Source organism: Oryzias melastigma, linkage group LG11, assembly GCF_002922805.2.
Source record: "Oryzias melastigma strain HK-1 linkage group LG11, ASM292280v2, whole genome shotgun sequence".
Taxonomy (NCBI): Eukaryota; Metazoa; Chordata; class Actinopteri; order Beloniformes; family Adrianichthyidae; genus Oryzias; species Oryzias melastigma.
The window spans coordinates 7,747,556-7,773,629 of record NC_050522.1 but is presented as its reverse complement, the minus strand read 5'-3'; the positions used below and the strand labels follow the sequence as shown (position 1 = coordinate 7,773,629).

Sequence of the window (26,074 nt, the reverse complement as noted above, 5' to 3'; positions counted from 1 at the left end):
AGCTGTTGCTTTTTACAGTTAGAATAAAGGACGTCTGAAAGATAGACATTATTATTTTTGAATATATATTAATCTGTACTTTGCTTTGTTTCACATTGCGTGCACAGAATCGACTTGAACAGTTATCGTTTCATATTTAAGCTAAAATAATAATAATAATTAAAAAAAAAAACTACAAGGTAAGTTACGATTTGTGAACAAATTTAATTAGCTAAAAATAAATGAATAAATTAAAACAAAAATGAAATGTTACGTTGATGGCATCAGCGTTACGGCTCAGCATCCCGGAAGTTCAGCATCACTTTCTGGGAGGAAGAGACGCTTCATCGTCAGAGCTTTGACAACAGAAGCAACAATGATATGAATGCGGCTGAAATTCTTCATTTTCACTAGTGGCAATTCCATAAACGGTAACATTTTTTACATTCCTAGCCAAACAAACGCCTGTTTGTATTTTTTTTCGTCGTATATGTTAGCATGCTAGCCGCACCATTAAGCTAGTGATTTAACATGGCCTGTTTACAAGCTAATGTTAGCTCTCTAGCAACCGTTCATATCCTAAAACCTCAAGTTAAATTAGCATAAAAAGCTGCATTTGTGTGACTTTATGGTATATTAACTGCGCGGGATGTAGATACTTAAATGATATGTTGATGAAATCATGCACTCATGACTTCCACAGGCTGGTTAATCTCCAGCTGAGTCATTGGTTAAAAGAAGACAGATGCAGCAAACCTGCTACATCTTGCTTTATTTATTCAATTTTTTGCCTTTTCATCTCATTTCCTCTCAAGTTACCTGTTAAAAAGATTTCATTTGGATGTTAACTTTGCAAGATGTTTATTTCCTTTAGCTAAAGACCCCACTCCAGTCCTCTTTTAATCTATTTTTAAAGTTCCCAGTATTCTTTTGATTATGATTATGCTGTTTTAGGAAATAATAATACACTTTCCAAGACATAGTTTCTCCAGTAGTTCATTAGAAATTAACCTGTGAGTTGTCGGCTGGATTGCTGGTACAGAGTAAGCCTGCCTCCACTTCCCATCATCCTTTTCTTTGCACTTTCTTACATTAACTTACAACTCCAATCTAACATTACCGGCGCAACAAATATGGCGAGCAATATTGGAGCTATCCAGACATATAGTTTTTAACCAGATGCCAGCTCAGAGGAGGAAAAACAAAGACGTACTTCGATATATAATCTTCTATAAGTGAATGTATTGTCTGTGTCACATATATTTCAAACAGATTGTTTGTTTTTGAATCACAATAATTTGAATAAAAAATAATGTGATAATTTTGGCTCTAAATTGTTAAAGACTGGGTGAAAGTTCACAAACTTAATTGTAGTTTTCTGGATCTACTACTTAATAACTATTTGTTTCAATATTTATCTGTTTATAGGACATAGATGTAAACTATTATCCATTTTAAGTCATTGTGCTTTTGGAAATAGGTACATTTTGAATGCTGAAGCAGACATTGTTGATGTGTGGTCCTGCACTCTGTTGTTGGAATGCCTCAGCCATGTGTTCTAAACCTCTATATTCTGTATTTGTACCATATGTTAACTGTAATGATTATTTTCCCCAGCTGTGCATGGCCTGATGAAGGAAGAAGTCTTGTAACCATGTCAACATCTCAGCCTTGACTGAGCTCCTCTGGAGCCAAAGATTACACTACAGTTTTTGTATGCAAGGTAATTCTGACTTTTTTTTTAATTATTAGTTAAATTATTCATTATTGGGTTATTTATTTTGGTCACAACCTTATCAAACATCAGAATCTCCACATCTTCTGATGTCTCTTTATTTAAAGATTAAAATCAATCTAAAGAAAGTGTTGTATTCTAAAAAGGAAAAAAAGTGGTGATTAGAAACAATTCAGATGATCAAAACCTGATAGGACCAACAAACCTTTTTTTTCACCTTTTTAGGAAAATTTGATACTCATGCATCATTACATTGTCGTTTTTATAATAAGTATGAATTATCTTGGTTTTTGGTTATGAATAAATACATCAGTGGCGGGCCGTCAGGGCCTGCAAGGCCTTCTCTGCTGGCCTAAAAATATCTGAATCACAGACTGATATTAATTATTATTTATTTCCGTGAATACGTATTCTATAATTCCAAATGCTCTGTCTTCGTCCTTTCATTGCTGTCTCCCTGGTTGCGCTGCTTCCAGACGTTTATTTTCCTATTTAAGCATTAACCAATCACATTGCAGCACCATTTGTTGCTAGGGTCAAAGAAATCTGCCCGGAGGCCTTCACAATCAGTTCTGCGGGCCCTGTAGCATAAAATAATTCTGGTTCGCTCTGGTTCTGCGTTATGTGACGGACACAGGTGCCGAGGAGCGGCGTGTCAGGTTTGAAGATTTTGCCAGTGGAAAGCGTCTCATCGTCTGATTTTTGGTGGAAAATGAATGTCTGGGTAAAGTTGTGGCACAGTTTTGTCTGGCACGGGTAAAGGAGTTCCGTGACTCCGTTGAGCGGGAGTGAAGCTGAAATCTACGAGGCCCCTGAACGCACCGCGGGCGCGTGCAGCGCAAAATCCTCGCGCGCACTACCGACAATATTATTTTCCAGACACAGACCTTGATCGATCACAAAAACTGATGTTTGTCTCCCTCCTGGACCACGAGAGGCTTCAGGAATACCAGAACATTTCCCGCATGCAGCCTTTTCCAGCTTATAACAGCCACGGAACACTTTCCATCTGCGAAACGCACGGATTCTGCATGACAGAGTGATTGAAATCTTCTTGAGGATAGAAAGGATGGATTTTGTGTTTAAATAATCTGGATTTTTGGTGAGTAAAATTTTGCTATCTCCCTACATAATATTGAAATTTTATCAGGTTATTTTTTATGCTTTTGGTGTGTGTGTGGCAGTTGTACCTGCACTAGAAGTTTTATTGCCATAAAATAGTTATTGAGGGTTGGATTGATTCAGATGGAGCACTACTGAAGGCCTAGGTGTGAAATGCACGGCCCGCCACTGAAATACATACATATTAAGACAAACTGAAATTTTCTCAGTTGTTTTTTTTACTTTTGACAGAAGCCCATATGACTTTCTTTCAAAATAAAAGCCTTCCTGTCAAAAAACAGGAACACTCAAGTGAGGCAAATGTTTTCCTAAACAACACGAGGCAAAAACGCCATTTTTTAATGTTATACCTTAGGTTTACTTTGGTGAGCTGTCATCCTTTTTCCTACTAACTAATGCTGCTAACTGGAGCATAAACATGAAACATTATTAGTTAACGATCCAGTAGAAAAAGTAAATAAAAAAATACAAAAATCTATATCTTTTAGCCACTCCCCTCTGAATAGCTGTTAATCATAGTTATGGAGCATAAGTAAAATGTTCTTTCAAGTCATAAAATAAACTCAGCAATCGAAAAAATCAAATTTATTTACCAAAGTTTTTCCTAGTATTTGTAATGTCAGCAAGGATATAAAAATCATGACAGTTTATCTTCTAGGTTCAACTCTATGGTAAGTTAAATGACTATTATTTCATTTATCTTTAGTCAGAGAGCCTCTGTGGAGGGGTAAAAGAGCCGCATGTGGCTCCGGAGCCTCAGGTTGCAGACCCCTGGTCTATTTTTCTCAGTTGCGAAGAAAAACTACAGCAGCTTTTTAAGATACATAAGTCTATGCAACAGAAAACTACCAAATAATCGGTGCAATAGTCAAGCAGTAGGTTTGCAGACTCTTGAACTCGGCTGTGACTGATCAGGTCAAATTGTGGGAGGTTTGTGACTAAATGGGATATATTTGCTGTTTCTGACGCTGTCTGTGTCTTCTGTTCACTCGCAGACCGATGAAGTGACCCACACGCCACCATGTCATCCTTCCAGGTGGTGGACTCGTCGCCTGGCAGCAGCGTCAGCATCATGGAAACGTCCAACTTCGCCCACGTCATCTTCCAGAACGTGGGGAAGAGTTTCCTACCGCAGGCGCCCTTGGAGTGCCGTTACACTCTGACCCCTTACATCACCCCTCACCCTAAAGACTGGGTGGGCATTTTCAAGGTACCACACATGCTGCAGCTGCTCGACATTCATCAAGAAATCAGAGTTAATTGAACCGGGTTGAACATTGGTCTTTTTTTTTTTTTTTAAGTTTTTCAAGTTGATCTTAAATTTGAGGAAACGTGTAGGAACCCTGATTGAATCCAGGAAGCAATGGGTCCATTGATTGGCCATTATATTTTGTACTTTGAATACCCTTGCTGCACACTTTGGTGTGATGCTCCCGCACTCAGAGTGTTCATGGTGGGCTGGCTGCTGTCGCTCTGAGTGGGGATCAAACATTTGGCGCTCTTTATGAACCACTCTGATTCTTATTAGAACCTCTTTTCTTTCTCTTCATATGTTTGTTCCCCCCTCGTGTCTTTCCATTGGATTTTTTTCTCTGCTTCCTGCCAATCAGCCCCCCTCTCTCTCCCTGCGCCGCTCTTTTATCACAGCCATCAAATCTCACACTTAATTACCAGGAAATGTGAACTAGGAAACCTAATGTCTCGTAAAGTCATCAGACAAACACTTTATCGTTTTTCTTTTTTTTTTATACTTCAAATCCACCAACTAGTTCAAAAGGAGTAGAGATACTGGGTTTATGTGGAAAACTGGGGATTGGAAAATGTAACCCGTGCTAATGAAACCCGTTTGATGGTTAACGCTCTTGTGTCAGGGAGCGAGCAGTTTGACGCACATGTCTGTCTTTTTTTGTGTGTGTGAGGCTTTCTTAGAATAAAAACTTGATCCACAGCCTTTTCCAGCCCTAAGAGGTTTGTATATTTGCAAAAAACACATTATAAATGAGTTTTGGACCAAAAAAAAAAAGCCTGCCGTGTCTGTGGGGCTTTAGTTTCCTCCTGGAGGCAAAAGTCTTTGTGCAGAGGTGACTCAGGGGGAGAATATTTTCTACCTCCTCCCTTCCTCACCTGAAAGACTTGAGCAAAAGCTGCTTGAATGACTCAGACTCTCTGTTAAGTTGTGCACAGACACCCCCTAGTGGCAGGAAAGTGTAACTGTAATGAGTATTCTGCTGGAAGAAACCTGTTCGTCTACTAGAGAGCCCTCAGGCACAGATCACATGTCTTGTATACATATTAAACAACAGCAGTGAACATTTTAAACAACTTGTCAAATTTATTGTTTTTTCCTGACTTCTTTTGGTGACAAAAAGATGCTTCAGAGAAAGCACACATCAACAAGGAGGGAGAAAAAGCCAAAAAGAACGTGTAGGTTTTCAGTTGTGGCATGTTCGTTTGGTCGACGGGGAGAAATCCGTTGTGAGTGTATAATTAAAGTGTCATCATGTTGTCCCCTCACACTTCGCCTGAGTGATTGATAGCTGCTTTGCCTGTGATTATTTTATAACATCACTGCTGTGCTGGAATGCCACGCCATGCCTAACCAAACGTCAGTCAAGCTCACTCTGCAATTAGCAAAATTATTGATGTCTTTTCTGTCTTAAGCAAATACGAGGCGAACTGGCAGGAATCCTGACGCTGCCGAGCCTCTCGCTGAGAGAGCGGTGGAGGTGGATGGAATGTTCTTGGCCCAAGTCTGCATGCTGACTATTACCATTTGTTTAGAGCGGCATTACGTACCCGTGTTAATGTAAGGATGGAAGCAAATGCAGCAATTTTAAAGTCAGAAATGTGAGTTTTTGATGATTTAAAGTTTTATTACTTTTTTAATAGGTGATTATAAAAGTTTATAGTAATATTTTATTTATTGGCTGGTTTAAACATTTACATCTATTTATTTATTTTTGTCAATGTAGCCCTGGAACTTAATTATTAATGAATTAATTTAAATTTGGGCTGAATGTGGCACCATTCCAAAACAGGCGTTTCCCAAAATGCAGAGCGCTTTGGATTTTCAAAGTTTGTCACAACATCTCAGTCAGTTGCATTATTTGTCACTTAGTCACAGCTTCTGTTGCATTTTAACCCTTTAACACCGGAGCTCCAGTGTCTGTGTTCTTTGATTTACTTTAACTTTTTGACCGTTAACGCTATCATTCCAGTAGATTCTAAAGGAGAAAAGTCAGAATCTACTGGAATGATCGTCTCAACGGTCAAAAAGTTAAAGTATGTTAAAGTCAACCTATGACAATTTTTTTTCTCAATTAAAAAAAAAAAAAATTCCCAGTAGTGTTTTAATTATGATTATGACGTTTTTAACCAAAACCCTACAACCAACTGCGGTCAAATGAGCCGCTGTTCACATTTCCGTGGTCACATCAAGAAGCTCCATCCAGCTCAGCTGAGGAAAAACAAGCATGGATCTAGTCATTTGCAAGAATAGTGGCCCAGCCGGCATATTTTCTACATTACTCGGTTTCACACAGTATTTTTTTTTTGTTTCCTCCTCATTTTTAGGCTTAATTTTCTTTATATATCATGAAAAAATGCCATAAGAACATGTTAAAAATACCAAAAACACAATTTTCATCAAAGTGGGTCTTGAATGAATTCCAAAATTGATTGTGAAAGCTTGTCCCAGTCAGTCACATTATTATTCAGTTGCTTTCTCAACACGTTTTGCACATTAGAGTCGTTAAATCTGTTGAAAACGAAAAAGAATTTGAGTTTCTTCTCCTCTCTGGGATTTATGTGTCCCTTGGCTTTCTGTGTAAAATTGCCACCTCCTTTCTCCTGGTTTTATTCTACTTTACCAACCTTTCTCTACTTCCTTTGTTGTGAATTGCGGCTGCCACCAATCTACAGCTCCGTCCCCATTCACCCGCCTTACAACTTCACTTTATATGAGTCTAAAAGGTGTCAGGAGGACTGAAGAGACCTGCTTTTTAAAACTCTTTAAATTATCTCAAGAGTTTAGTTGTTAAATGACTGAATGCCTTAGGAGCAATAACCACTCTTAAGGAAAAAAAAAAGTACTTTTTGGACACGGCACACTGTCTCTCTCCCGAGGCTCTAAATACTTACGTTCTTGTTTGCACAATTTCCTCAGGTGGGTTGGAGCACAGCCAGGGATTACTACACCTTCCTCTGGTCTCCGATGCCCGAAAACTACCAACCAGGAAGTACCGTGCACAGGACCGTGGTGTTTCAAGGTGCGCCGTGTAAACCACCACACACACTCGGGGTATTCCACAGTAACTCCTACATTTTACGGCGCATATAAAAAAGCAGCACTTTTATTTAATAAGGGAACACGACCGCAAACAGCGGCCTGGGACCCGAGCACCTCTCTAACCACACACGCTCCCACTGAGAACTGGTTTTACTGGGCCTGGAATGGTCAGATATTACTCCGTGAAAATCTGAGAGTGTGTTGGGAGTCAGTAAAAGCAGCTAGCTTCTGGGTATTCTCCACTTTCTGCCTCCAGCCCTGAAAAAGCGTTTAAGCCTCTGAGTACGGGCTGTTAAAACCGTCTGCTCTAAAACCTAGTGTGTTTATTTATTGGACGTCCCAAATACAAATGATAAACATAAGCATGGCATCATCTTAAAGGAAGTGATGCGTGTTCCTCCTCGTTAGGTTACTATGTCCCGAAATCGGATGGGGAGTTTTACCAGTTCTGCTACGTCACGCACACGGGGGATATCCGGGGAGCCAGCACGCCCTTCCAGTTCAGGCCAGCCACGCCCACCGAAGAGCTGCTGACGGTTACCGAGGACGACAGCAACTCTGACATACTCGTCGTCACCACCAAGACCGGCCTGCTGGAGGTAGACCGCACACGACCGATCCCACAAAGAATGCAGTTTGTCACACTATTGAACGTCCAGACATCTAGACAACAAACGTCTGGGCTCATGAATGTCTCTCACTCTTCAGTACTTTGACACTCACTGGCTATATATAGAATATTATAAAGTATACATTTTTAACACAAAATTTACAGTTGTGTTCTCGCCGCTTGTATCTCGCAGCGTGTCGAGGAGGCCCAGCAGGAGCGCAGAGACCTGCTGAAAGCCATGCGTCTCCTGCAGGAGGAGAAGCAGCAGCTGCAGGAGGAGCAGAAGCGCCTGGTCAGGGAAAGGGAGCAGGAGAGGGAGACGTGTTGCCTGCTGAGGACACATAACCAGGTTAGAGGCTGGAGGGACTAGAAATATAAATGTAAATACGAGGTCTGTCATGCACAAACATTTATCATTTTAATTTATATGGTACATATATATTCAAACTTATATCAGGTATGAGGCTCTCCGAGCTATATTTGAGACAAAATAGTCAGAGATAATCCATCAGACTTTAACCGTGTTCACAGTAACTTTAGAACTTATAACATGCTACACGTTAGCTGTGTTTGCATATTTACAATACCTGTAGCTCCTTTATTTCCAACTCAAAGCAGACTGATACCAGTAAGAAAAAAGAAATATTGACTTGTTTTCTGCAAGCTTCAGATTATATAGAAATGGAACAAACTGTCCTTTTGGCCACCAGGATATCAACGTTCAGTAATATAACCGTTGTAATGCCTTTTAAAGCGCTTCAAGCTCAGCAACGCTTAAGAAGCACTTTTTATAAATAAAGTTTGATTTGATAAAAAAAAAAAAAAAAACCCTAATATTGCTGTGACTATGCAAATTCATAAACTTGTTAGAAACACATTAAAAAAAAAAAAACAAAAAAAAAAACAGTCCGACACTTCTACACATTAGCCGTCTTGGTGTATTTACAATAAAAACAATTTTGGTTGATAAAACCAAAAAAGCAAATATTACTGTGACAATGCTGTCTCCCAAACTTGCTAGAAACATATAGAAAAACAGTTAACACCACTACATGTTGGCTGCTTTAATGTATTTACAACCAAACAAACAAACTTTGTTTGCAACTTTAAAAAAAAAAAAAAAGACTGATAGAACCCAAAAAAACAAATGTTATTGTGATTCCGCTAACTCCCAACCTTGTTTGCAACATGTAAAAAAAACAGACTAAATGCAGTCTGACACCACTACATGTTAGCTGCGTTAGCATACTCGCAATACCTGTAACTACCAACCTTCTACACAACACGTAAAAAAACAGACTGATATCATTAAAACAAATACTGCTATGACTATGGTAACTCACAATCTTGTTAATAGCGTGAAAGACAAAAAAAAAAAAACACACAACCCCACACATACCGCTACATGTTAGCCATGTTAGCTCTGTGTTCCTCTCAAAATCGCTCAACATCAGTAAGCACAACCAGAATTAATCCATATATAGGGCGCTGCGGATTATAAATGTCACCTTTTTTGTTTTTTTCTTTTAATTAAGTGAGCCTTCCAGTGTGAAAAAATGGTATTTATAAAAAAACTTGGGTTGTAAGGCTAGACGGTTTCTGAGTGGCTGTGCATGAACGTCTGCATCCATTAGCGTGGAGCCGTTCCTCTCCAGTGATCACAGCAGAACACTTCAAAGGCCTGCATTTATGATTAATCTGCGTTTGTGTTCGACAGACCGACCCAGTCTGAGCTGCTGTGTGTGTGTGTGTGTGCGCACGCACACACCCGAGTTCTTTTATGGCCTGACCCAGTGGGCCAGAACGAAACAGAGACCCAGTTATCCTGGGCATCTGGCGTCAGGGACAATGCCATCGCAACCACAGAGAGAACAAACATGACGTCAAACGCGCACACGCCAGCTCGCACGCACGCACGCGCCGTCACTCCGTTGTTCAGGTTCTACACTGCAGGGCCCCCGCGGCGCACGTGCACGCCAAACACAAACGCACTCATTATGCCACCTGCTTGCTTTTAGGCTGTGTGTGGAATGAGAGGAGGGTGTCCACAAAACCGCCTGTCTGAAAAAAAAAAAAAAAAGCCCTGCCCAGCCTCAGGGACAAACACGACTCAGTCACGCGATTCACTTTCTCACCATCTTTCTTTCTGTCTTTGTTTCTCTCTCAGCTTTAAATGAAGTTGTCACTCGTTTAGAAAAGTCTGTCTGCATTAAAAAAAAAAAAAAACTTTTCATAACTTATGGGTTTCTTCCTTCTTGTCAGTATGACTATAATTCAATTTTTTAGTTTATGACTCGCTCATTTGATGAGCAGCAGCTTGGCTCAGATCCCTGAAACCAATCCTTTCATGGAGGTTTGGAGTCAAAATTGAAAAAGGAAAAAGAGCTGAACTTTGCCAAGACTTTGGAGTTTGAATCTTGTCTCATATCGCCCCCTAGTGTAACTTTCAGGTATAGGTGACGGGGTGGGAGCAAGCTGCTTTGAGTTAGTCTGTTTTTTTGTTTTTTTTTTACGAAGGACAAAATCGCCATAAATTAAAGGATAATATGTGCACACACTGTTATTACTGTGCCACTTTTTCTTCAGCCGGCAGGTCCATCTGTGGATATACGACTTGTGCGAGTAGGTGTGTGTGTGTGTCCTTTTGTGAAGCATTTACAGCAGAGGGTGCGTCAGCTCGTGGCTCTGTGATGAAAATATCTTTTGAGTTTAACATGAAAACATAAGTACATATTTTGTGGCTGCTAATTTTACGACTACACTTTTTATAAGGTCTTTATGCACTGCTAAAGTGCTTCCCCAACGCCAGCCGTAAAAATCATACAGCAATCCGAGCAGAGCCAAGCCCAGAGGGAGACAGGTCTGAGTGTTCACTGGTGTGTGTGGATTTCTGTAGAGATCTGCACTTGTCTGTCATTTTCTGTGCCCGAGAGTTCAGGAGATGGAGGGAGTTTGTTTGGTTGCGCAAATACCGATGACCGCTCACAGAAGGTATGTTGTTCTGTCACACCGATATTCACTCTGGATGATTTAATGTCTTTGCTGATTTGCTGCAAGTTCAAACAAGGCATTTCCTCGGCGGACAAAACCACGCGGAGGACTGACTGCATGTGGTCTCTTCTAGGAAGTTGTTTCGGACTGCACTGAACACTCACTTCTCCATTCTCTCTGTTGCTTCTTCCCTCAAGCTTCTCAGTGACTGTACATACCCACTGTGTGTTTTTACATCAATCAAAGCACTTGCGGTATAATGCTGGTAATTTGTAACCGGTGATTTACGAGTGATCAGATAAGACTTCCCAGATGCCCAAAAGGAGCTTTTGTAAGTTACAGCTGCTTCTGAAAAATGTGAAGGAAAAACACAAAATGCTACAAAACATTGAGCTTTAATTGCACAAATAATACATCATCACTTAAAAAGACACCAATTCTATTAATTTAATGTGTTTAAAGTCCCACTCCGTTCATATTTTGATCTATTGTTAAAGTGTTCCCAGTGATCTAATAATTATGATTCTTGTTTGAGCCAAAATCAAGAAACATGTCATTTTCTAGGACATTTTCTGCAGGAGTTCATCAGAAATTCACCTCTGAGTTGTGGGCGTGAAGCAACTCAACCTCCCTTCCTGGCCAGTATATTTTCCACATCATGAATACAAAAAAATGCTGTTAGAAATTGTTTTCAAATGTCATTTTCTTTCTTCCGCCCCCAATTTACAACGATTTAAACAAAGAAATTCTCAGAAATGCAATTTTAAGCTTCTTTTTCCTCATATATCTTCTTCAACATCAGAAATACTACACGGGCATGTATACAACAGCAAAAACAAGAGAACATATGGAAAAAAGTTAACATTAGTATCACTTTATTTGACAGTTAAGACGTTCTTGAAAGTACTTTTATTTTGAAAATTTAAGCACAAAGGTCTGTAACCTTTAACACTAAAAAAAAAAACATTTTCTCTAGTTTCTTACAGACCCATAGAGAGCCACAAAGTCGCATTTTATTTTTTTTTAAATGCACAATATTTATTCTTTTTGCCAATTAAGCCTTTATTTATAAATGTATTTTTTGAATATTACAATAATTGAATTACAACAGTGCCTATATGTTTCTATATATAACAGCTGAAACTTCTTTTACTTTGGAGAGCAGCGCACACTAGTTCCTTTCAAAATAAAACCCCCTCTGTGTCAGAAAAGGTCCTCCTGATGCAGCAGCTTTTCTTCTATTAAAAAAACAAAGCAGTCAAGCATAATATTTTTTATCATTAGGATTTTGGTGTGCTTTTCTTTTAATCTCAAAAATAAACATTTTAGTAGAATCTATTTATTAAAAAAACTCAAAACATTTACAGTAGAATAACCTGAGCTTTTTCATTGAAAATGAATAATAATTTTAAACCATATTTGTTCAAAACTTTAACAACACTTAAGTTTAATTTACCAAAATAAGAAAAATACTTTTATTTGTCAAAGTATAAATTAAAAATACAAATTTAAAGGACATTCTAATGATTTTTTTTTTTGCTAAGATGCTTGACATGTTAAAAATCTAAACAGAAATAAGAAAACTTAACAGACTAATCTATTATTTCTTCATTCATTATTATTTTTTATTAAAGCTAAAGAGCTACAATAAAAGAACAAAAGGGTCACAGGTTGCAGATCTCTGGTCTAGTGGCTCAATGCTGGAGTTGAAATGACACGACCTCTTTAAACGGTTTCTGTTGACAAGCATGATCTGAAATGCACATTCCGGCTGCTGCCTGATCAAACGAGGCTGCTTCCGTCCATCTCCAGGTCTTTCGCTCTGTAATTAACAGAAAACTCAGAAGGTTTAGCCGGCTGTTTTCGCTGCTCTGATTGGACGGCCTTCGTCCCGCAGGAGCTGCTGCGCTCGTCGCAGGGCCTGTCCGAGGAGAGGGAGGAGGTGCGGCGGAGGCTGACGGAGGCCACGGACCGGGTTCGCCAGTTGGAGGAGGACCTGCTGGGAGTCACCCAGAGGGGCCTCCAAAAAGAGACCGAGCTGGATTGGTGAGTGGAGAAGAAATCAATCAATCTGCCTGTCAGTTTTCTCAACATTTCCTTCAGTTCATTTAATTTTAAATGATAAATAAGTCAATCTGTTTTTTTTTTTTTTATATACATTAAGCTGGCAAATAATCGGTAACAATCTGTTGCAGTCTGCGGGACCGTTTGAAGAAGCTGATAGCAGAGCGAGACAGTTTGGAGAACCAACTAAAAAACGAGAAAGATGAGAGGGATCTCTATAAGGTGAAGGATCCCCGGCTCCAAAGGCCGATCATGTCTGTCTACGCGCTTATTTAACCGGTGGCTCTCGTCTAGGCTCATCTGCGCAGCACAGAGTTGGAGAACACCAAACTGAGCGCAGAGCTTCAGATGCTGAAGGCGGTGGAGCTGAACAGGGAGGTGACCATTGCTCAGTTCCAGGAGGAGCTGGAGAGGCTGAGGGCCTGCGTCGCCCAGCGAGACGCTCTCGAGAAAGAGCTGCTTACACACAAAGCTGACAAAGTAGGGTAGGCTGCAGTGAAACTCTATTTGCTGTTTTTCTATGTCTAAGATTCCTTTCCACATGTGTTTAGGCTGAGCTGGCCCGCGTCCGGGAGCAGCTGCGTCAGGCTGAGGAGCAGCTCCAGGCTTCCCGGCAGCAGGCCTCCCTCCTGGCCTCGGAGCTCCGTGACTCAGCCAGCGCCCGTGACCACTCCATGACGGAGCTGTACCGCGCGCGCCTCGAGGCGGACAAGCTCCGAGCCAGCCTGGCTGATGCTCAAGCGGAATGCCAGCGCATGAAGAGCCAGCTAGACCGCATGAGGAGCACCGTGCAGAGGGACGTGGTGAGTGTCCGACCGCCACGATGACTCAGCGCTGGTTTTTGAGCTACGTTCATGCAGACACATGTTCAAGTGACCACTTTAAAAAAAAAAAGTGTGTGTAAACGTGTGTTTCTGGCTTCAGTGTTCAAAACTTTCGCATAGACTGTATAATCACTGGACATATCAATCTATTTATGCAAGCAGGTGAAAATCCCATAGACTTCCATCAAGAAATAGACAGTTATATCTCAGTAAAAGCGTGTGGCTCCGCCTCAAACATTTGATTGACAGCCTCAGTGTAGCCCACTTTCAGTAGAAGGGGTGTGGACTTCCATCAAGCTCACTCATGATCGGCAAAAGTAGTTCCCCTAAAAATGTGAGTCAGACGGACTCAGACCAATCACTGTCGACCGATTTCAAAATGGCGGCGCACGTATCAGGAAGCCACGGTTACGGATTTGGCCTGATTTTGAGAGAGGCGGAAATTTTCTATTGGTGATGTCAATCCTTCGCTATTTCCATTGTTTTCTACGGTCTATGGTACCTACGCAAATTTTATCCACTGTTTTCTGGCTTTTTTTTTTTATCTTCTTTTTTTTTTTTACAACTACAACAACAACAACATTGCTAGTTAAACTAGGCGGAACTTTGACTAATCAGAGACTCTGATTTGGTTAATCTGGTGAACTCAGACTGTTTTACTCTGTTTCCATTCATTTACAGATGGTAATGTCACATTTTTCCAATTGGCGGTTATTGTTTTCTTAGCAACCAATAAAAATATATGTAAGATATATGCTAAAGAGGTATGAAGCCAAGGAAATAAACAGAACATTGAAAGGAATCTCTCGTTTTACAATTCTCTCACTTTCCTCCTTAATATTTTTCCAATAGCCAATAATTACAGGACGTGTATTCATTCTTTACATGTACTTCTCTCTTCTATGATCCAGTCCGTTGGTACCTGTGGAGAGATGGCACCCAGCATCGTGGTCGTCTCCGAGGCAGAGGCCGAGCTGCAAAGAGAGGTGGAGGAGCTGAAGCTGCGCCTCCACATGGCGGCAGAGCACTATAAGGAGAAGTACCGAGAGTGCCAGCGCCTCCGCAGGCAGGTGGCCAAACTCAATACACCCGAGTCACAAGGGGTGAGTTCTAAAGATGACAGGATACTTCACTGTCTGCTGCTGCCAAGCTTTCAGCTTTCGTCTTTGTTGATACTTTGCAGGAGTCAAAGAGGAACGTGTCCACTGAGACGACGCAGGAGACGCTGACTCCCAGTCCGGAGTCTCCCACAGGAGGTGCAGCACTGCCGATGTTACACACATTTAAAACGTTTGCTTTCAAAGCCATTTTACTCTCAAACCCTGAAGACGTTTGTAAAAAGAATTGTAAATCTGTTTGGCATCTATCGTAGTTTACTGCTTGAGCCAGAAATCTGTATTTTGAGGGAAAATGTTATTTTCTTCCAGGAAACATTGCTACTGCTGTCCTAACAATAATGCCAGAGTTCAAAACAGAAGACCCTGCATGTGACGACCGCACAAACACGGAGAAGACTCCCACAGAGCCAAAGGAGAAAGCAGAAATGGGGGCTACAAAGGGCGGGGAACAATTGGAAGACAATGACAAAGAAAAGGAGAAAAAGAAGAAGGGGGAGGAAGAGAGCCTGAGGATGACCAGCTGGGTAGATGTGAGCAACGAGAGGCTGAGCGGCGAGGACAACAGCGAGGAGGAAGCTACACCGAAGCCAGAGGAAGTGAAGGAGGAGATGATGGAGGTGGAGGGGAGAAGCAGAGAGGAGGCGGAGAAGCAGCAGACCTCCTCGGTGGAGGCGGAGCTAGCAGTGATGGAGGAGAAGTGGAGGGAGCAGTGCGCCATCAACGAGACGCTCAAACAGCGGCTGGCCAATGAGGAGGAGCGCTTCCGGGTAAGAAACCTGTCAACACCTGGCTATGTCATGTGACTTCCTGGAGCAAGAACCAAACCTACATGAACATTTTACAAATAATATTTATTAATCTACTATGTTCTGATGAAACTTAAATAGTTTATTAAAAAAAACATTTTCAAAAGACCAGTCATTCAGTCGCAATGCATTGTGGTATATATTTGCATCGAGACACACTGGTTTTTCCCAGAGACTTGTGGGAAATTTCCAGGTCACCAGATTCTGGGATTGTAGATTCGGAAACCCCCAAAAAATCTGAACACCTCATAAAGTGCATAAAGTAGTAAAATATAAAGGAATTTAGACTCAATCACTCGGTGAGGCTTTTGCAAGTTAAAGATGCATTGATCATTAATGCAACCGAAAATTCATTTGTCCAGCCTTTTATGTACAGAGTTGCCTGTTTATAAAAAATCTTTGTCAGTGTATCTATCTGCATTTAGTTTAATTCGCTCTAAAACCTCTTTTATTTAGTCCATCCACCTTACCCTGAGCTATTGGGTACTCCATGGACACAAGTCATGCTAGAGACGCTACACGCTAGAGCCCCCAGCTAACCTATAAAACATGTTTCTGACTGTGGGAGGAAGCCATAGTGCCCGGAGAAAACCCACATAGAAAGAACTGATCCAGGGTCTTCTCACAATGTTGCAAGAGTGCTAACCACTATACCACCCTGCAGGCGCCTTTAATTTAGTGAATAATTAATTACAAAATCCTCCTAGCTGGAAGAAACCTCTAGAAGAACAAGAGTTGACATGCACAGTGGGATACGTTGCAGCGGCTTGTTGCAGTTGCTAAGTCAGGACGGTTTTTGCCATGAACTTCATCAACAAAGGTGTTTTAGACCTACAGTCATCCAGTTCCATAATCTGAAGAATCATTTCTGTTGTTTCAATCAGCCGCTTTTACCAAACTGTGACACTGACAGTCGACTTTTTAGATCCAGTGAATGTGTGAGGATTTATCCTCCTTAATCTGTCACATGAAAAATGACATGATGGAATTGGAGAACTATTAGGTTTTTATTTAATTAATGCAAAGTTCTCACTAAATCTTTATTAATCAAAAAACTGTGCAGGTTAATTAATAGAGCGAAGACAGAACTTTTTTATGGAAATGTTTTAAGCTAATATTTAGTTTTATTTACTAAAGGTGATAATCAACACGTAAGTACAATATTCATTTCAATTCATAGTTTGATTTAATTTCGGACTCAACATAGGTTGATTGAATACTAATTTATCATCAAGCCAGTTTTTAACTAAAGTGAAACTAACATCCATGAAATTCTGAATTCTTACACTTAAAATCTACAAAAAGTTTCACAAATTTGACTCAAAAAGAGAATAGATATTCTAATTTGACAGCTGACTGTATATGAGAACTGGACTGAGTGACCCCTCCCCCCAGTGATCCAAACAGGAAGTACCTGCTGGTTCCAAGAAACCACAATCCCTTAGACTCCTGTTGAGAAACACAGTTATTACTCAGTCATTTTATTTGTCAGCTTAACCTTCCTGTTCAGTGATAATGGTTGCCATAGAAACAATGACCAATGGCTGCTTACTGACGTCACCTGCCTCCAACATGGGGAAAAAAGCCCAATGAATTGACTTCATTTCATTGGAAGTAACCATTTTCTATTGGTGATGTCACTCACTCACTCCAGTTCTCATAAATTCAGTCAATGGATTGAGGAGGTTGATTGTATTTTTAATCCAGATCGTAGCAGAATTGGTTCGATCAAATGCTGGAAAACGTGGTGGGTGTTAGCATAGCTGGTATCTTGAGTGGCTGCATGTTTATCAGAGCTGTAAACGCGTCTCTTCCTTGACTTTGATGGAGTCTGCTGTCTGAGGTGAGGGTCCGCAGCCCCCAGCGAGCCCCCAGCGACGAGCCCCCAGCGGTTCCTAATGGGCCCTAAGGCGGAGGATGGGGGCAGACGCGGAGCTCCGTGCTTTACGGCTGTTTACATCAGCCAGCCAGAGAACAGAGGGAGTCAATGCGCTGCTGCAGACTCTCTTCACCTGAACTTAACCCTCTAATGCTGCGCCGTAAATTCATGAGAAGAGGGGAGGAGGAGATGAAAGGGAGAATTAGCGGGGGAAGCGACAGAAACGGAGGATTTTAGGGGCGATGAAAACAAGACAGACAGACATTAAGCAGAAAGAGAGACACTGGGAGAGGAAAGGGGGGTTGAAGCCTTTAAGATGAAGGGAAATAAGAGAAGAGCAAGACAACTGCCAGTGTAAACCATCCTGCAGGGTTAGTTGTGTTGCAGACGGAGAAATTTATGGCCGCCCCCTGACCTGCTTCATCTGGGCCTGACCTGTTTCTTTGGCTCTAGTTATGGCTTTCACAGTCAACTCCACACACTTGACTTTACACCAGCACAGATAAGAGACAAACACTGTGTTTGCTGAGCTGTAATTGAATTACTCTCGCCATCATTCACAAGCTGAAAGCAGAAAATTTTCTTCTTTTTTTTTTTCCCCTGACAGCAATTTTTTATTAGCTGTCAGTCTTTTCATGGCTACGATCTCTGGGTTTTGTAATCTTTATGTGTGTCTGGTCACTAGGTGCACATGGCGGAAAGAGCTCGCGAGGTGACGGAACTCAAATGCAACCTTGCCCAGGCTCTGAGAGAAAAGGAGCAACTCCGGGAGGTAAGAGCGGTTAGTAACCGTTAACCAGGGAAACACTGACATCATGTTGTAGTAATAGCCTATATCTTAAATATCTTAAGTTACGTTCTCACCGTCACCGGCAATGCGAATTCAAACATCCACTACCAATGACAATCTAGGTTAACGCCTGTAGCATTTCAGCCTCCTTGTCCAAAACTCCAAAACACACGGACATTAAAAGTTAAGCCAGGTCCAAAGTTGACCAATCAGGGACTCTGATTTTGTAGTGATGTATGGATGTCGTCCCTATTAATTGTGGAGAAGAAATTCACAATAGTGTGAATGTGTACAAAGCATCTGTTTCTCTTTAGTATTATTATTTATTTTTCTTTCGCTACGCTTTTTGGCATGTAAAAAGTAGTATCTTAGCAACGTGCTAGCTTTTTTGGATAATTTAGCATCTACTGAGGTTTTTTTGAGCTAATTCTGAGTTCAGCTAATATTTTAGTAACGTGGTAGCTTTTTTGGCTAATTTAGCATCTATTGTGGCTTTTTGGGCTAGTCCTGAGTTAAGCTAGTATTTAAATAATGTGCTAGCTTTTTTGGCTAATCTTGTATCCACTTAGGTTTTTTGGACTAATTCTGAGTTTAGCTAATATTTTAGCAACATGCCAACGTTTTAGGCTAATAAGGCATCTAATAAGATTTTTTTTGTCTAATCTTGAGTTTAGCTAATATTTTAACACAATGCTAACATTTTTGGCTAACTTGGTATCTAATGAAGGTTTTTGGGCTAATATAGAGTTAAGATAGCATTTTTGCTTCGTGCTAGCTTTTTTGGCTAATTTACCATCTATTGTGGCTTTTTGGGCTAGTCCTGAGTTGAGCTAGTATTTTTGTAACGTGCCAATGTTTTCAGCTAATTTAGCATCTAATGAAGTTTTTTTTTGTCTAATCTTGAGTTTAGCTAATATTTTAACACAATGCTAACATTTTTGGCTAACTTGGTATCTGAGGAAGTTTTTTGGGCTAATATAGAGTTAAGATAGCATTTTTGCTACGTGCTAGCTGTTTTGGCTAATTTGGCATCAACTGAGGTGTTTTGGGCTAGTCCCGAGTTGAGCTAGTATTTTAGTAACGTGCTAGCTTTTTTGGCTAATCTTGCATCCACTTAGGTTTTTTTGGACTAATTCTGAGTTTAGCTAATATTTTAGCAACATCCCAACCTTTTCGGCTAATTTAGCATCTAATAAGATTTTTTTTGGCTAATCTCGAGTTTAGCTAATATTTTAGCACAATGCTAACATTTTTTGCTAATTTGGTATCTAATGGGGTTTTTTGGGGCTAATATGGAGTTAGGCTAGTATTTTTGCAACGTGCTAGCTTTTTTGGCTAATTTGGCATCTACTGAACTTTTTTGGGTTAATTCTGAGTTAAGCTAATATCTTAGCAAGGTTGCTTTTTTTAATGAAATTCTTCAAATTCTGTGTGGACTTTCTGCAACTTATGCAAGTTTAGTATCATAACGTTCAGTACATGCATAATATTATTCAGCAATTAAAATACATTTCTTCATCAAACAGCTTCAGCATTTTCAGCAAACAGATTCAGCATAAAGTATTCACACTAACATTATCACAGGTAATGCAACTTTTCTAGTTGCTGTTTGTGTCCTTCCGGAATTCCATGACGCCAAGACTTTCATATATCGGAATGTGGCTGTGAAAGAAAAAGCCTGGAGCAAGATTCGCCAGATTTGTATCGCTTCAACAGCCTCTTCCAACTGTCAATGGTAGACATGAGCTAGTGAACAGTAGAAAAAGAGGAAGAAGAAGAAGCCCCTCCCTGCTGGTCCACTGTGATCACCATGGTCTAAACAAGCGCTCAAGAACCTGTATTTTGCGTGTTCTTGAACACACATCACATGCCTGCTGTACTTTATGTGTATATGGTATTCAGAGGTGTAGCAGGAATAGAGATGTTAAAAAAATATCAGTTTATATTCATTTATGTCTCATGTTAAGTCAGATGAGGCTTAAGTTGGCCTCCAATTTTTTTTGTTTTCACTTTGACAATTATGGATTCATTTATGTAATATTTTAATGGTTCCTACCTGAAATCTAGTGTACTGATAAAGTTTGAATTAGGTACAGATATTTTAAAGAGAATACAGATTAACTTTACCCTCAAACGTTAAGGGAAACAGAAAGCTAAAGAAAAGAATAATTTAGCCCAAATAAAATAAATTCTCTCCACTTTGTTTTATTTTTCATTATCTAGATTTTAACACCTTATAAGGAAAACATGATACTTCTTCATGTCCCAGTGATTGACGGCTTAAATTCCAAAAGGCGGCGCTTTCCTTTTCACATAAGTAGCTGATGTAAACTCTAAACTCAAGTCTATAACAAGATCATTGCTCTCAATTATACGCCACGATCGTGTCGTGTCGGAGCTCCTCCTGTGGCTTTTCCCTTCCAGCTCCCAGTCTCTCCATCCCACTAATTAATACATCTATACTTGCTTCTTTCGCCCTTTAGTACAGCGCCATTAGACAGTGAAAATGCCACGCTGCGTGTCCGTTTCACCTTCCCAACCCCGGATTAAATGTTAAATCTGATAGCAGCACACTAATGAAGTCATCAAGGGAGGAGAACAGCGAGCTCTAGAAGGGGGGGACAAATGAGAGAAGGTGAGCACCTCTATCAGCAAAAGCCTGAGCAGCGGGAGCCTGAGTCTGACACCCATTACAGTAATGAGTGGGGTACTAATGCGCGTGCTTTGGGTATAATCACAAAGGGCAGAGACACTGTTTAAAGAAACTTACCTGTAAGTTGAAAGTTTCAATCGGCTTGGTTGTTTCTGCTGGAATGTTTTTGTGGAAACTAAACTGCCTGAAAATCAAAAAAATTGTCTTGATTTCTAGGACATAGTTTCTGCAGAGCGGCAAGAAATTTGTCTCAGAGTTGTGGGCTAGAGCTCCGCCTCGTTTCCATCACCCATACCTGAGAGCTCTCTGTTCACAGCTCACAAATAATCTCTGTTTCAAACTGTATTTTTTTGTATTTGAACAAAGAAATACTCTAAAAATAAAAAGTATTTTTTTTTAATCATTAGAAAAATGCTTCAAGAACATCATTTTGATCTTTCGTCTGCAGGAGCTGCAGCGCTACGTTTCAGTGCAGAAAGAGCAGGAAGCTGCCGTCCAGTGTGCAGAAGTCCGACAGCCGATGGTGCTGCGCTACCCGCTGCCCTACCCTCAGGACCCCTCCCCTCCACCGCTGGTGCCGCAGAGACCCGCTGAGCTCCAGTACGGCAATCCTTACTCCACCGACACCACAAGAGGTGGGATGAGCATTAAGTCCAGGCAGATTCCCGTCTGTCTTTCCCCATCGAACCTGCTTTTTTCTGCTTTTCACAGACCGAACCGATGCTTCGCTGTCTCCCGAACACCTGGCCCGGCCTCCGCCCGAGGCCCCTCCCTGCACGCCTCCCTGCGCACCCCCAATCACACCCCCCAGCCCCGGTCCAGGAGCTCCGGGCTGGAGCAGAAGGGTCGTCTGCATCCAGCCGTCCCGCAGCACAAGTCCTCCAGAGAACATTGAGCCTCCACCAGCGGAGACCCAGAAGGTAAGAGAACTGGATCCATCTGTTCTCAGGAACTCCCCTCAAAGCACTTTTTAAAGTATGGAGCTTCAGTAAAATGAGTGTATTTTTTCAGGCGTTCAGCCTTTGCTTCACTACCTTCATGTTTCTGGGATTTGCTGCAGCTCCGTCTGTCACTATAGAGGAAAAAAAGCCTGCCCTCAAGAGCCAGAGCAGCAAACTCATTAGCATAAAGTGATGATTAATGTGAGGGCAAAAGAGAGGAGGATGATCAGAGCGAGGAGAGAGTAATTACAGGAGGCTTTGCACAGGAATAAAGCTGTGATCACTTCCTGGCTGTCAGGTTGAAAAAGCTGCAAGGAGTTTTTCTGCAAAGCAGGTTTTAGCTTCTTATCATTTCTTTTTCTGTTTAGAGTTTTTCAACCTGAATATGGAGGACTTGTTTTAGTCCTCTTACGATCATGAACCATGTTTTTGTTCAACAAAACAAAATTAAGCTAAAAATAGGATTTTTACTGCTTTTAACACGTTTTTATTGCATTTTTCTAATGATGGAGGACCTTTATGAGAAAAATTAACCTAAAAATTGTATTCTTGCTGTTTTTAACACGTTTTTGTAGCATTTTCCTAATGATTATTAGAAAAATTAAGCTAAAAAATGTATATCTGAGTAATAATGGAAATACACGAGCTCCCTGCTCCGCTCCATTCTGATATATCCACTTGTAGACAAATAGATCCATGAACGTCTTCATTTTTTATCGTCCGAGTGCAAAACTGTTCGACTGGAAAGCTCCAATATTGCTCGCCATTTTTGTTAAACCAGTAATGTTAGGTTGAGGTTGTAAGCTTGCATGAGAGAGTGTAAACAGAGAGCTCTATGGATGTGGTGAAGGGGGTGAGGGTTGCACCGCCCCATCTGTCCCGCCCACAACTCAGAGGCAAATTTCTAATGAACTACTGCCACTCTGCAGAAACTATGTCTTAAACGACGTAGTTTTTAAAAAATATTTTGGCTAAAAACAGCATTATCACTTATAAAAGACAACTAGGAACACTTTGACAATAGATCAAAAGATAATTTAATTCATACATTTTTTGTCAATTTTAAGTTAATATTTTACCAGTAAATGCTAAGAGTTGTTGTCTCTGAGAGGTACTTTCTTCATGCTGAAACAGTCAGGGAGTATTTCCAATATTTGGAAACAAATATGTCTTTAAATTTAGGCAAAAGTAGCTTCCTTTAAAGACAGTAAAATAGAAAAGTCATAAAGATGTACAAATAAATGCACAAATTCAAGTTTTCCTGTCTAATGTCGTCTAGGTGAGCAATGGAGCTCCCCCGTCATGTGACCATCAGTCCAGCCGGCGCAGTGAAGCAAGAAGCAGCTTCTGCTTCGACTCCAGGTAACTCCCATCATGCACTTCAGCTACAAAAAGTGGATGAAGTTTCAGGGTAGAAGCTGTCTGCACGTTTAGATCTACGTCTAGCAGGTCGATTAGATAAAGTCTTTAGTTTGGAGAAAATACTTTTCATAGGTTTCATTATTTCAAATTTTAGTTTCTAGTCTAAAATCCTCACCTACACAACCGCTGTTGTGTTTTCCCTCCTCCTCTGCTGCAGTAGTGACGTCCACAAGCGCTGCCCCCTCTGCGAGGTCATCTTCCCGCCGCACTTTGAGCAGCGCAGCTTCGAGCAGCACGTGGAGAGCCACTGGAAGGTGTGCCCCGTCTGCTCCGAGCAGTTCCCCCTCGACTGTCAGCAGCGCCTCTTCGAGAGGCACGTCCTCACACACTTCGACGGACACGTGCTCAACTTCGACCAGATCGAATGAAGGCAGCAGAAGCGGCGAGTGCCGGCACGCCGTGTGGGTAACGCGTGTCAGCAGGTTTCAGTTTAGGATCCGCTGTGTTGTTATGGTACAATCATGGTCATTTCTTTGCAATCCTGCAGGTCTGAATGTAGAAGCGTCGCGTACGTCTGGCTTTTATTTTGATACATGAGCTCGTCTTTTAAAACGCATGCTTATACAGTGTGAGCTGCGAGTGGAAAACCACAGAGTTCCCTCCTGTTTCTTGAAGGAATATTAATAAGTTTCACTAAGAAAAGAAAAAGTAATGTATTTTCTGTGTCCTTAGCCTATCCTGAACATGTGTAAATGATAAAGCAGCCATACAAGTATATTTTCTTTGATTTAGTCACAGAATTTAAAGCTTAAGTGAAGTTGGAGCTGCTTTAACTCACCTGAATGTGTACATAAAACTATAGAATCATATGAAGATTTTCTCCTGTACTGTTGTGCGCGAGTGTTTTGCAAAGATGTCAGACGACGTAAAACAAAAACAGCACTACATTTATATGTATCTGCACTAAAAAAGGCTTTACTCTGAATGTACTGTACATAAATGACAGATTAAAAAAAATGGAGAGAACTGTGAATAGCTGTCGTAAGCCGGGTACCGTTACCTCCATCATGTTTAGGGGATGTTTCACTTCCTGTTGTGCACTTTTTTTCTTTTTGATCAATCAGAATTACTGATGAGTCAGGTTGTAGGATGAATTGCAGGGCTCTGAGTTCCAATTTTAACCTTTTTAGGATGATAACTGTGAAGAAGTTGCTGCTTTGCGTGCAAGTTTGTTAGCTCCTTATGACTGATAGAAATATATTTTCTCTGAGCTTCACAACACCTCCTGTCTACTTTCTACGGAGCCCTGGCAAGGACATAAAAACAAAACAAAACTGTTCCTTCAAATTAACAATTTGTGGCAGTAAATTAGTATATATTTTGTGTAATCAAATTAGTATTTTGTTGGCACAAATTAGTAATAAAACGTAAATATTCTGAAACACTAACTGATGTACAAAATACTAATTTGTGCACAAAATGCTAATTGGTATCCAAAATACTAATTTGTGTGCACAAAATGCTCATTTATTCCCATGAAATGCTAATGTGTATCCACAAAATGCTAATTTGTTCTCATCATATGCTAATTTGTGCATATGAAATATTAATTTGTGCCTACGGAATGCTAGTTTAGGACACAAATGTCTAATTTGTGCCCATCAAATGCTAGTTTGTGTACACTCATTGCTGATTTGTGCTCACAAAATGCTAAATTGTGCACAAGAAATGCTAGTTCCTGTACACAAATTAGCATTTTATCTGCAAAATGTTCATTTCTGCATATGAAATATTAATTTGTGCCCACAAAATGTTAGTTTATTATTTAAGTTGCTATTTTGTGCACAAGAAATGCTCAGTTGTGTCCATAAAATGCAATTTGTGTGCAATAAATGCTCATTTGTATACAGGAATCGCTAATTTGTGCCAGACATAATGCTAAGTTTTCCTTATGAAATGCTTATTTGTGAGCAAGAAATACTAATTTCTGCAGGAGAAATTCACACAAATTGGCATTTTGTTGACAGAACTTGGCATTATGTGGCAAATATTGCTAATTTGTTCTCACAATATACTAATTTGTGCATATGGATTGTTAATTTGTGTCCACAAAATGCTTGTTTATTATTTAAATTGCTAATTTGTGCCTATGAAATGCTCATATGTGCACAAGAAATTGTCTTTTGTGTTCAGGAATTGCTATTTTGTGCCCCTATAATGTTAGATTCTGCCTACTAAATACTAAATTGTGCATAAGAAATGCTAATTCCTGTGCAAAAATTACATTTTGTTGGCAGAACTTAGCATTATCTGGCACATATTGCTAAGTTCTGCCAACAAAATGCTAATTTGTGCTCACAATACACTAACTTCTGAAAATGAAATATTAATTTGTGACTACAAAATGCTAGTTTATTATTCAAATAGCTCATTTTGAGCAACAAATGCTGCTCTGTGTCCATGAAATGCTAATTTGTGCTAACAGTACGCTACTTTCTACATATAAAATATACATTTGTGCTCATGAAGCTGCTTTATTACTACTCAATTTCTAAATTGTGACCACAAAGTGCAGATTTGTGCCAAGGTACATAAATTAAAATGTGGATACAGTTGGCTGATTTGTGACTACAAATTAATAATTTGTGGAAACAATTTTTTATTGATGTTTTTGAGTCTCATGTCCAGGCTACCGTAACTCCCCCCACCTCTGTTACAGTGTTGTATCCAGGCTTGAACTTCTGCACACGCTCAGTCATCTCAAGGCAAACAAATCTGTGTCCTTTCAGCCTGTTTTGTGTAAGAATGTGGGGAAAATGTGTATGGAAAACATCTTTATGAATAAATTAAGCTCGTCTACATGCACTTCCTGGTATTTGTGTGAAAGAAACAACCAAAAAAAAGGGGCCAAA

At 40.4% G+C, this 26,074-nt stretch overlaps 1 protein-coding gene across 2 annotated transcripts; it reads left to right on the top strand.

The window, feature by feature from the left end:
- The first annotated feature begins 14 nt into the window (after positions 1–14).
- On the top strand, positions 15–26,027 carry tax1bp1a (Tax1 (human T-cell leukemia virus type I) binding protein 1a). Of its 2 annotated transcripts, XM_024296555.2 has the most exons (19): positions 15–179; positions 268–410; positions 1,597–1,702; positions 3,832–4,046; positions 7,002–7,104; positions 7,533–7,723; positions 7,928–8,083; positions 12,623–12,771; positions 12,921–13,011; positions 13,084–13,269; positions 13,341–13,592; positions 14,525–14,716; positions 14,797–14,869; positions 15,041–15,498; positions 18,102–18,188; positions 21,308–21,494; positions 21,571–21,779; positions 23,080–23,162; positions 23,380–26,027. In XM_024296555.2, exons 4-19 carry the CDS (start codon positions 3,858–3,860, stop codon positions 23,588–23,590), a joined length of 2,817 nt encoding a protein of 938 aa, XP_024152323.1. In that variant the 5' UTR covers positions 15–179; positions 268–410; positions 1,597–1,702; positions 3,832–3,857; the 3' UTR covers positions 23,591–26,027. The 2 variants fall into 2 exon arrangements, with proteins under 2 accessions (XP_024152323.1, XP_036070223.1); XM_036214330.1 differs by having other exon boundaries at positions 40–410; positions 23,383–26,027.
- Positions 26,028–26,074: the final 47 nt, after the last annotated feature.